The 12640-nt window shown below is 47.7% G+C and overlaps 1 protein-coding gene across 2 annotated transcripts in view; it reads right to left on the reverse strand.

Moving 5' to 3' along the window:
- LOC106612894 (neurobeachin) overlaps nt 1–12640 on the reverse strand; it is a 305164-nt gene that overhangs the window by 29955 nt on the left and 262569 nt on the right. For both annotated transcript variants that reach the window (XM_045724516.2, XM_045724515.2), the window contains exons 47-49: nt 10206–10346; nt 8878–8997; nt 3004–3156 (exon numbers count right to left, since the gene is read on the reverse strand). In XM_045724516.2, coding sequence (XP_045580472.1) covers nt 3004–3156; nt 8878–8997; nt 10206–10346 — 414 coding nt within the window. The remainder of the gene's footprint in view (nt 1–3003; nt 3157–8877; nt 8998–10205; nt 10347–12640) is intronic.

A 12640-nucleotide genomic window follows, 5' to 3' on the forward strand; every position in this document is an offset into this window, starting at 1 on the left:
TCCACCTCCCTCCTCCTATCTGTTCCCCCCTCCACCTCCCTCCTCCTATCTGTCCCCCCCTCCACCTATCTGTTCCCCCCTCCACCTCCCTCCTCCTATCTGTTCCCCCCTCCACCTCCCTCCTCCTATCTGTCCCCCCCTCCACCTCTCTCCTCCTATCTGTCCCCCCCTCCACCTCTCTCCTCCTATCTGTTCCCCCCTCCACCTCTCTCCTCCTATCTGTTCCCCCCTCCACCTATCTGTCCCCCCCTCCACCTCCCTCCTCTTATCTGGCCCCCCCTCCACCTCCCTCCTCCTATCTGTCCCCCCCTCCACCTATCTGTTCCCCCCTCCACCTCCCTCCTCCTATCTATTCCCCCCTCCACCTCCCTCCTCCTATCTGTTCCCCCCTCCACCTATCTGTCCCCCCCTCCACCTATCTGTTCCCCCCTCCACCTCCCTCCTCCTATCTGTTCCCCCCTCCACCTCCCTCCTCCTATCTGTTCCCCCCTCCACCTCCCTCCTCCTATCTGTTCCCCCCTCCACCTATCTGTTCCCCCCTCCACCTCCCTCCTCCTATCTGTTCCCCCCTCCACCTCCCTCCTCCTATCTGTCCCCCCTCCACCTCCCTCCTCCTTTCTGTTCCCCCCTCCACCTCCTATCTGTCCCCCCTCCACCTCCCTCCTCCTATATGGCCCCCCTCCAATCTGTCCCCCCCTCCACCTATCGGTAGCAACCTCCACCTCCCTCCTCCCCAATCTCCCTCCTCCCTGTGTGCTGGGCTGATGTAGATGTAGCTGACCAGGCAGTAGACAAGAGGAGGAGAGCAGAGGGAGAGAAGAGAGGAGTAGAATAGAGAAGAGCTTAGTGAAAGGTCTCCGCTAACCCCCCCCACCTACCCACCCCACCTACCCACCCCAGCTCTGTCACTCCTGCTGAAAAGGTCAAGTGTGTTCCTACCCCATACCCCTTGTCCTGCCCCCAATAACACTGTAGAACCCCCCCCATAATGTCATATCTATAACCATGTCTTGGTGTGTTCAGGCTTGAGGGTCTACTTGCACACTATAGTATGTGTACAGTGATGTAATGGTGTGTGATTGTGAGTGTGGGTATGCGTGTGTTTGTATGTGATGAGAAGTGAATGACTGTCTGCCTCCAGGCAGGACTGGTTGAGAGGCTTGCAAAGGGAGCTCACGCTCTGTCTCTGTGTGCGTGCGTGTAGGTGTGTGTGTTGCTCAAAGGGCATGCAGGGAGTACTGGGTTGTCCTGGGCTAACACACACACACACAGCACACAGCCACACACAGCACACAGCCACACACACACACAGGCACACACAGCTAAATGATGATTGATGAGTCCGGCATTAGGTAACATTATAGGGGACACTTACTGGCCCCGTCCTTTAGTGACATCACTTGGGTCAGCTGCAGATTGTGTTAGTATCGAGCACTTTATCAGATGCTGCATGAGTAACTCACACAGAGGAAGAGGGAGGAGGAGGGGGTGATAGAAGAGAAAGGAGTTGGGGCTACAAAATGAGAGGACAGAGGAAGAGAGCAGAGGGTGGGAGGAGCGGGTTATGTAGAGGAAGAGAGCAGAGGGTGGGAGGAGAGGAGCGGGTTATGTAGAGGAAGAGAGCAGAGGGTGGGAGGAGAGGAGCGGGTTATGTAGAGGAAGAGAGCAGAGGGTGGGAGGAGAGGAGCGGGTTATGTAGAGGAAGAGAGCAGAGGGTGGGAGGAGAGGAGCGGGTTATGTAGAGGAAGAGAGCAGAGGGTGGGAGGAGAGGAGCGGGTTAGGTAGAGGAAGAGAGCAGAGGGTGGGAGGAGAGGAGCGGGTTAGGTAGAGGAAGAGAGCAGAGGGTGGGAGGAGAGGAGCGGGTTATGTAGAGGAAGAGAGCAGAGGGTGGGAGGAGAGGAGCGGGTTATGTAGAGGAAGAGAGCAGAGGGTGGGAGGAGAGGAGCGGGTTATGTAGAGGAAGAGAGCAGAGGGTGGGAGGAGAGGAGCGGGTTAGGTAGAGGAAGAGAGCAGAGGGTGGGAGGAGAGGAGCGGGTTAGGTAGAGGAAGAGAGCAGAGGGTGGGAGGAGAGGAGCGGGTTAGGTAGAGGAAGAGAGCAGAGGGTGGGAGGAGAGGAGCGGGTTAGGTAGAGGAAGAGAGCAGAGGGTGGGAGGAGAGGAGCGGGTTAGGTAGAGGAAGAGAGCAGAGGGTGGGAGGAGAGGAGCGGGTTAGGTAGAGGAAGAGAGCAGAGGGTGGGAGGAGAGGAGCGGGTTAGGTAGAGGAAGAGAGCAGAGGGTGGGAGGAGAGGAGCGGGTTAGGTAGAGGAAGAGAGCAGAGGGTGGGAGGAGAGGAGCGGGTTACGTAGAGGAAGAGAGCAGAGGGTGGGAGGAGAGGAGCGGGTTACGTAGAGGAAGAGAGCAGAGGGTGGGAGGAGAGGAGCGGGTTAGGTAGAGGAAGAGAGCAGAGGGTGGGAGGAGAGGAGCGGGTTAGGTAGAGGAAGAGAGCAGAGGGTGGGAGGAGAGGAGCGGGTTAGGTAGAGGAAGAGAGCAGAGGGTGGGAGGAGAGGAGCGGGTTAGGTAGAGGAAGAGAGCAGAGGGTGGGAGGAGAGGAGCGGGTTAGGTAGAGGAAGAGAGCAGAGGGTGGGAGGAGAGGAGCGGGTTAGGTAGAGGAAGAGAGCAGAGGGTGGGAGGAGAGGAGCGGGTTAGGTAGAGGAAGAGAGCAGAGGGTGGGAGGAGAGGAGCGGGTTAGGTAGAGGAAGAGAGCAGAGGGTGGGAGGAGAGGAGCGGGTTAGGTAGAGGAAGAGAGCAGAGGGTGGGAGGAGAGGAGCGGGTTAGGTAGAGGAAGAGAGCAGAGGGTGGGAGGAGAGGAGCGGGTTAGGTAGAGGAAGAGAGCAGAGGGTGGGAGGAGAGGAGCGGGTTAGGTAGAGGAAGAGAGCAGAGGGTGGGAGGAGAGGAGCGGGTTAGGTAGAGGAAGAGAGCAGAGGGTGGGAGATAAGGAGAGAAGGAGAGATGTTTAGTTCCTCACCATCCGGTTGATCCTGACAAAGTCCTCAGGCTTGTTGGCCCAGGGAGGCAGCTCTACATCACACACCATGCTGCCATCCTCCCTCTGGCCCAGGTGGTAACCATTACTGTTACCAAACATCTCTGGCAGGTAGTAGAATTCTGGAATCAACTCCTGTCGGAGACAGGCATTACCACATCATCATACACATGTTATTTATAGGTCATTACACACATGTTGTTATACCACATTATTACACATTTTAATTACACATGGCAGGTAGTAGAACTGGAATCAACAAGGGGAGGGGAGATGTAAGGAAAGTAAATGGACTGTGTACATGTGTGTAACTTCCAGGGGAAAGGTAATACAAGCCAAATAAACAGCAGGCCATGGGTGTTGAGAGGTGCTGTAACAGTTATTTCAGTGCGTGTGTGTGTGTGTGTGTGTGTGTGTGTGTGTGTGTGTGTGTGTGTGTGTGTGTGTGTGTGTGTGTGTGTGTGTGTGTGTGTGTGTGTGTGTGTGTGTGCGGGTGCGTGTGTCAGTGCAGGGCTGTGGTGATGGGGTCAGGACCTCAGCACAGAGAGGAAGAAACAAACTCCCATGATCCTCCCTGGTGTGATTCCAACTTCAGAGAGAATAAACAATTAGCTGACGCTGGAGACACCCTTAAGCCCAGTGATCACCAACCTTTTCTGAGTCAAGATCACTTTCGGAGTCAAAACACAAGCTGAGATCTACCGTGCTTATATATTTTTTAAACATGACTTAAAAAATGTAAGCCTATGCCAAATAAAAACAGCTCTCAAGGGATGAGGTTTGTGCAGTAGGCCCTAATCCAATATCCCAGCATATTGGCTATGTTTGGCCTGCCAGTATCGTTTCTTCTTAGATTATATTATATTTCAAAACTCGAGCTACATAAAAAATAGATTAGTTGTTACGGACAGCTGAGCATACATTTAAATAATTAGCTTTTTTATTTTTAATGGTACCTGCAACTGATGTTCAGGCTCAGCGGAGAGAGGCTGAGCAGAGAGAGGGGACACTATCTTCCACCTGATGGCAAAACTCGAAAAGCACTGCATTATTTCTGCCTTATGCACAAATTCATGTTGTTGTTCCAATGACCAGAGAAAGTGAACTATTCCTCGTCATTAAAATAAGACGAGCCACTAATAATGAAAACACAGGCCTACACTTGGCTACTCATTCATTTCAGCTGCAGTGCTGATTGTTGCGCGAGTGGAAGTAGTGAGAAGCACGTTTTATGATTTTGAAAAAAGCTTAATAAAAACAGTGTTCACCGCGTTGAATAAAAACTTAAACATGAACTCACTCATTAAAAATGCAGCTCTTTGCTGTATCCTTTGACAGTATCTAGTTTTCTGATCATGGTTTTAAAAGTTATGAAATATGGAAGCTGCAGACACAGTGATTTGAGCTACCCGACTGGTCAGTAGTAGGCACACTTGATTTAGCTCCCCAGGTCTGCCGGGTAGACCAAATCAAATGGTTCAAAATGGGAACAGTTTGCCTACCCGGCCTGCAGGGCAGCTGAATCAAATACACCTACCGCCAACAGCGAAAAAAGGTGAGCAAGGATTTACCATTGGAGATCGACTAGGAATGCCTTGAAGATCACGATCAACCGGTTGGTGACCACTGCTTCAGCCTATCACAGAGTCCCCTTTCCTCCCCTTCTCTCTCTCTGACAGATGCCTCTGTAAATTGTAAATTGGACCATGTGCACAACAGGAATGTGGCGTCTCCCTCCTCTCTCTGTCAGAGCCCTCATTAGAAAACCATTTAAAACCATTTAAACTCTGTCAAGGCCTGTGTGTATCAGGAGATGTATTTGTTGTGTGTCAGGTGTGTGTGTCAGGTGTGTGTATCAGGAGGTGTATGTGTTGTGTGTCAGGTGTGTGTGTCAGGTGTGTGTATCAGGAGGTGTATGTGTTGTGTGTCAGGTGTGTGTGCATGTGTGTGGGTCAGTGACTTTGTGTTGGGCTGGGCCTCCTAGCTGGTTCAGTGCTAATATGAGGGCTGATTTATGAAAGCAGTGTTTGTCGTGTTCTGTGATACTGTTGGTTTTTACCAGGCCTGTGGGAGTTTGACCAGGCCTGTTGCCTATGGGAAGATAACTACAGGAGGGTAACAGGCAGGGTTTAGAGAGGAAGCTGGCATGACAGGAAACACCCCAATAAAACACTGGAGTCTGGTGTTGGTCACATTTCACCCTTTGACTGACCACAACATTGGAGGCTGTTCCCCTTCCTCCCTCCCTCTCTCTCCCCTCCCGTCCTTCCTCCGTCCCTCACCCATCTCTCTCTTTATTTATCTATTTCTCTCTCTCCCTCTGTCTCCCTCCTTACTCTCTCTATTTGTAAACTTCCCTGTCATAACTCAGCACCAAGCCGTTAAAGCTGCCAGCTCCGTTTTCGAGCCCAGCTCCCCTGGCAGCCATTAATACAGCAACAGCCTGTTAATGGGCTTAACAAGTCAATCACACAGCCTCCATAGATAGCCTGTTAGCTAACAGCCTCCATAGCATTAGCTATATTAAATGCTGCTGGGTCCCTTCAGGTGACACACTGGCAACGTTCTGGGGGGTTACTGGGACGGTTGACTACTCACAGACAAGTCTGCCTCACCCTCTTTCACACACGCATGCAGGCATGCACGCGCATGACACACACACACACACACACAAACACACACACACACACACGCACGCACGCACAACACTTAAAAAACATGTATTGTGAAGGGGGAGGGTGGAATGAGTGGAGCGGGGGATGCTGGTATGAGGTCTCTCGACATTGACTTGCTCTTGTAGGTGGTCAGCTCACCGCTGTTAAGGCCCCCCTCCCACTCCCCCCAGTCCTGTACGCTTTGTCATTATGTAGGTAACACTTTGTGTATGTAGGTAACTGTGTGCATAAGTATAACCATGTGTATGTAGGTAACTGTGTGCATAAGTATAACCATGTGTATGTAGGTAACTGTGTGCATAAGTATAACCATGTGTATGTAGGTAACTGTGTGCATAAGTATAACCATGTGTATGTAGGTAACTGTGTGCATAAGTATAACCATGTGTATGTAGGTAACTGTGTGCATAAGTATAACCATGTGTATGTAGGTAACTGTGTGTACATACGTAAAACTGTGCACATACGTAAAACTGTGTGTATGTAGGTAGAACTCTGTGTATGTAAGGAGAACTGCCACTCAAAGGCATTCAGAGACTTGTCCTGAAGCCACTCCTGCTTTGTCTTGGCTGTGTGCTAGGGTCGCTCTCCTGTTGGAAGGAGAACCTTCGCCCCAGTCTGAGGTCCTGAGCGCTCTGGAGCAGGTTTTCATCAAGGATCTCTTTCCCTCTGTCCTGACTAGTCTCCCAGTCCCTGCCACTGAAAAACATCCCCACCACATGATGCTGCCACCACCATGCTTCACCTTAGGGATGGAGCCAGGTTTCCTCCAGATGTGACGCTTGGCATTCAGGCCAAAGAGTTCAATCTTAGTTTCATCACAGCAGAGAATCTTGTTTCTCATGGTCTGAGAGTCCTTTAGGTGCCTTTTGGCAAACTCCAAGCGGGCTGTCATGTGCCTTTTACTGAGGAGTGGCTTCAGTCTGGCCACTCTACCATAAAGGCCTGATTGGTGGAGTGCTGCAGAGATGGTTGTCCTTCTGGAAGGTTCTCCCGACACAATCCTGTCTCGGAGCTCTACGGACAATTCCTTCGACCTCATGGCTTGGTTTTTGCTCTGAATAGCACTGTCAACTGTGGGATCTTATGTAGACAGGTGTGTGCCTTTCCAAATCATGTCCAATCAATTGAATTTACCACAGGTGGACTCCAATCAAGTGGTAGAAACATCTCAAGGAGGATCAATTTCGAGTCTCATAGAAAAGGGTCTGAATACTTATGTAAATAAGGTATTTATGTTTTTTTTATATAAAACAACAGAACAACAACAACAAATTGCCTTGTCAGTATGGGGTATTGTGTGTAGATTGATGAGGAAACAATAATTTTGTAAATTTTAGGATGAGGCTGTAATGTAACAAAATGTGGAAAAGTCAAGGGGGCGGAATACTTTCTGAATGCACTGTATGTCGGTAGAACTGTGTATGTAGGTAGAACTGAGTGTGTTGGTGGTTGAAGATATCCCTCTAGTGGTGTGGGGGCTGTGCTTTGGCAAAGTGAGTGGGGATATATCCTGCCTGTTTGGCCCTGTCCGGGGGTATCATCGGATAGGGCCACAGTGTCTCCTGACCCCTCCTGTCTCAGCCTCCAGTATTTATGCTGCAGTAGTTTATGTGTCGGGGGGCTAGGGTCAGTCTGTTATATCTGGAGTATTTCTCCTGTCTTATCCGGTGTCCTGTGTGAATTTAAGTATGCTCTCTCTAATTCTCTTTCTCTCTTTCTTTCTCCCTCTCTCTCGGAGGACCTGAGCCCTAGGACCATGCCTCAGGACTACCTGGCATGATGACTCCTTGCTGTCCCCAGTCCACCTGGCCGTGCTGCTGCTCCAGTTTCAACTGTTCTGCCTGTGGCTATGGAACCCTGACCTGTTCACCGGACGTGCTACCTGTCCCAGACCTGCTGTTTTCAACTCTCTAGAGACAGCAGGAGCGTTAGAGATACTCTCAATGATCGGCTATGAAAAGCCAACTGACATTTACTCTTGAGGTGCTGACTTGTTGCACCCTCGACAACTACTGTGATTATTATTATTTGACCATGCTGGTCATTTATGAACATTTGCACATCTTGGCCATGTTCTGTTATAATCTCCAACCTGCACAGCCAGAAGAGGACTGGCCACCCCTCAGAGCCTGGTTCCTCTCTAGGTTTCTTCCTAGGTTTTGGCCTTTCTAGGGAGTTTTTCCTAGCCACCGTGCTTCTACACCTGCATTGCTTGCTGTTTGGGGTTTTAGGCTGGGTTTCTGTACAGCACTTTGAGATATCAGCTGATGTAAGAAGGGCTATATAAATACATTTGATTTGATTTGATTTGATTGGTGTGTAGGTAAAACAATTTAGCAGAATAATGAAACACAGCTGCTGTTGTAATATGTTGTCACTCTCTCCTTCGTGCTGATAGACCAGCAGCCATGTTCTGTGTGTTTCAACAGACAGACAGACATACAAGTAGTTTAAAGTAGAATGTATTTGTTAACAGGGCATGTTAGCTGGTGTGCTGCTCTCTCCCCCTCCTCCCCAAGCCGAGCCCAGGAAAAGCCCTGTCCGGACATAAAACACTACATTTTAAATAGCTTTTGTCATTAATGCTTTATTAATTGCCTGGGGCAACACTAACCCGACACGGGGTGTTCTAGAAATATCTGACACTTTGAGGTCAGAGCTGTTCCCGCTGTGTTACAGAGTGGCTGTGGTGGTTCAGCGTTCCTCTGTCTGCATCCCAAATGGCACCCCATTCTCTATATAGTGCACTACTTTGGACCAGGACCCATAGGGAGCCATTTGGGAGATATCCTCTGACTACTCCTCTGAGGAAGGAAGGAGAGGATTTCTTTCTTTCTTTGTCTTCAGCCTTTGTTCACATACAGTACAGCACTCCTTTGTTTTTAAAGTAATGTTTTTTTCATATAAGCGATAAATCAAGTATGTATTTGTAAGTGCTTTAGTTATTCACTGTGTACCATGTCTCTGTTCCTCAGAGTTTGAGCACAGTGTTATTTATAATTCATGGTATATGTTTTATTGTGACGTTTCCTTCTGGGTTGAATACCGATGAACAGGGAATGCATCAGACCCACTGTAGATACAGAGCATTTTACACTGAGCAGAGGGTGTTTCATGGACACGCACCCACACACCCACACACGCACGCACATACACACAGCGACACAAAGACACACACCTTGACGTCTGAGGTGTCTCTCTGGCAGTGCCTCCAGGAGCGGTTGATGGCTGAGAAGGTCCGGTCTGGATGGTCAAACTTGTTGTTGTTAGCATTCAGGAAGAACGTGGTGAAAGGTTCCTGCAAGAATAAACATACATACATTTTATGTTGAGCAAAGGATGTTTGGACACACACAAACAAACACAAATATCAGAACACAGATAACACCACCATACCAAACCATACTGTCAGTGAACTAGATTTTCTATTGCATGTTCAGAATGAATAATTTCTAGTCCCCTAAGGACAGCTAATGGCTGAATTCTACTGGTTGTGACAGAGATAAGGGCAATGAGAATGTCTCTTATTGGAACCCTAGATGCAGTAAAGAGGTCAATGGAACGCAGACCGCGGGGGATAGAAGGATGCCAGATTGGTGCACATTCGACAAATCTGATCTAACAAAGTGAATATTTGTCAAATCCGTCATGTATTGTCATGTATTGTCATGTATTGTCACAGGCACACAATGTGATTAGTAAAGTCTGACTTTGGCTGCATAACATTTAGAAGCACACAAAACACATATAAACAATAGCCTAAATGTAGAATAATTTTGCTGGGGGGCAATGAGGAGATTCAGGATCTTTCCTTCACGCGTTTCCATGGCATTTCCATTGTTTGGGTTGAGTTCCACTGACCTCTTTATCAATGATGTGTTTCTGTGTCTGTATATCTGATGTTCCTGTGCCAGACTAGTGTCTGTCTGTCTGTCCTCCCCTACTGTACATTACCCACAATGCCTTAGGGAGTATTAATTACTGTGCTTCCTGGTAGCTGGGAGCAACGGTGCTAATTTGCTGATACTGTATGTGGTGTTCCCAGTCTGAGACGGAGACAGTGTTCTGATGGAGGGATGTAGGGAGGAGAAGCAGAGAGGAGGGGGAGAGTGGCAGGCAAAGGGAGGACAGGGGGGTGCTTCTATCTCCCCATCAAGCTTTCTCCAATTAACGAGCTGCCTAACATATCAGATATGGACAAACCCCAGGAGGGGTAACCCTATATCTCACAATTTAGATTCCACTGGTATTTACTAAACACTAGGTGGTATCAATGTGCTTTCAACTGTGTGGACTGTGTGACTCAATATCTAACTAACTTACTGTACTAGCTGCCATTTACAAAATAGTATTTTGGATAAAAAATTAATAACGTCTGTCTCCACAAGTCTAAAATCAGATAGAAAGTGTAGAAATGATAATGAACCTATATATTTGTTTGATTAACCACCCCTTTTCCAGGTACAGGGAATAGGGTATTGGGTAGATGGGGTACAGAGTACGTACTATCCTGAGCAGCCAGAGCAGGGTGGAGTTAGCGGTGGAGTAGTGGGTGTTGTAGTGATATGGGGGTGTCTGGTCCTCTTCCCAGGTCTCATAGCGCTCTGCGTAGAATACTGCACGCTTCGGGTTCAACGCTCCGATTGGCTGAGGGAGAAACAGAAGTTACGTACATACAGTAGATAGAGTATGATGTTCAGTATATAACTGATTTTAAAGACTTAGCAGACAGACAGCTCCTAGATCAGTGTTGTCAAACACAAGGCCCCCGAACCAAATGGGACAATTTTATATGGCCAGCCATGTTGTCATGTTAAAAAAAGGCCACAAGAGTTTAGTAAGGCCTGCTATTGATATTACAGTAATTACGTACCTAGTCAATGGGTAAAACAAGAAATATGAGACTTTACAACCCAAATGCTGACCTTTGATAGCATGTTTCATACTTCCACCATAACACAGGAACAGAAGCCAAGTCAATATTACACTCTGGATCCCAGAATCTCTGTATTACGCCGAGACTCATTCTGGGTCCCAAATAGCAACCCATTCCCAATATAGCGCACTACCTTTGGGTAATAGGATGCCACTAACTATGTGGGTAAAATGATGCCATTTGTGACGTGCCCTACGCCAATATTATGACACTGAGACTCACTCTGGGTCCCAAGCCTTTGCTTTCTCATGTGTTTCTAAGACAATCTAATTAGCCATTAAAATACATGTACTGGAGGATAAATGGTTTTCTCTGCCTTCTCAATCACCCTGGCCAACAGGCAGCCATTGAAGGTATATTGGCAGTCAATGTTAATACACTCAGTGCTATTGGTCAGTGGGGGAGGGTGTGTATCCGTGTCTCGGATTGACCACAGGAATCATGGGAAATCTACCCCAACAAAGCCCTTGATTCAGACCAGCTGCAGCTAGTGGAGAGACCAACGACTAAAAATAAAATAACTTTAATATCAAATCATTAAGACTGTGCCGGTACTCCAGTATCCCCGTGACTAGAGGTATGAGAGTGTTACAACACAAAAAGCTGCTTTCCAAATGAAATTCAATTCCCTATATAGTGCACTAGTTTTGACCAGGAGGCCCTGGACATATAGTGCATAGGCTTCCATATGAGATGCAGCCAGACTTTCTCGTCATTTTCATTATGTTCCAACAGCCCATAGCTCCCTCTATGAGGCACAGAACACATGGCATTAGTAGGAATGACTAGCGCTCAACCCTCTCACTCCAAACCAACTGGTCACGTCTGGTTTCCTTCTACGTTTCTTTCCCCTCCAACGTAATGACCGTCCACATCGATGTTAGCACGATGAGAGAGAATGAAAGAGAAGTTTATTGAGATGTGCTGAGATTTACGGGGTGATAATAGGCTGTCATGTGACGTATGGGGCCAGCTGTGATTGGGCTGTGGGCTACAGGAAGTCAGACATGCTAGTAAACATCCAGGAGGAACCAAGCTGGTCTCAGTCATCTTAGCCCAATCATAGCTGCAGCTGGACAGCACAGACAGATAATAGGACAGACTGGGTTTCAACCCGGTTCTGACAACCAGCTAACATGTCCCACAGCTAACACGGTCTCACAGCTAACACGGTCTCACAGCTAACACGGCCTCATTGCTAACATGGTCTCACAGATAACATGGCCTCACAGCTAACGTGGTCTCAATGCTAACGTGGTCTCAATGCTAACGTGGTCTCAATGCTAACGTGGTATAATAGCTAACGTGGTCTCACAGTTCACGTGGTCTCACAGCTAACGTGGTCTCACAGCTAATGTGGTCTCACAGCTAATGTGATCTCACAGCTAACCTGTTCTGTACCCAATCTTCAAGGAGAATAGATTAAAAGGGATGCATGTAGCTCTCATAGTCGATAAGTTGTATATTGACAACCAAATGTTCCGAGACACAGACTGCTCACTCCATGGCTATTCTAAAAATTACAAAGTTCTCATAGAGGAGTCGAATAATGGAACGCCAAATAGTAGCCATGATAGAGAATGTAATAATAATTTTAAAAAATAGATAGAAAAGCAATAAAATGAAACAATTGTTAAATGAACTACAACTACACTATACCATTCAAGATAGGGAATGTTGTAAAATAATTATTTAAATTTCCATTTATTGTATTTTATAAAGGGATAAGACGGCAATAGAAGAAAGGATAAATAGTAAAATAATACTTAAAATATAACGAATTGGAACACAAAAGTACTCAACATGGTGGAGATAAAAACACAGTAGACATAGAAGGCACAGTACATGGGTATGTGTGGATGTATTGTGATGAAAGGGGCGGTGTGTGTTTTTTGTGTTTGGAAAAGTGTGGTGTTAAGTGAGTGAGAAAGGAAACGGTTGCATATCCCAGAACCAACGTGTGTCTGTGAGCAGGGGTTGCGAGAGAGAGCTTTCAATTTTGTGA

This window comes from Salmo salar, chromosome 09, assembly GCF_965601325.2.
Source record: "Salmo salar chromosome 09, fSalSal1, whole genome shotgun sequence".
Taxonomy (NCBI): Eukaryota; Metazoa; Chordata; class Actinopteri; order Salmoniformes; family Salmonidae; genus Salmo; species Salmo salar.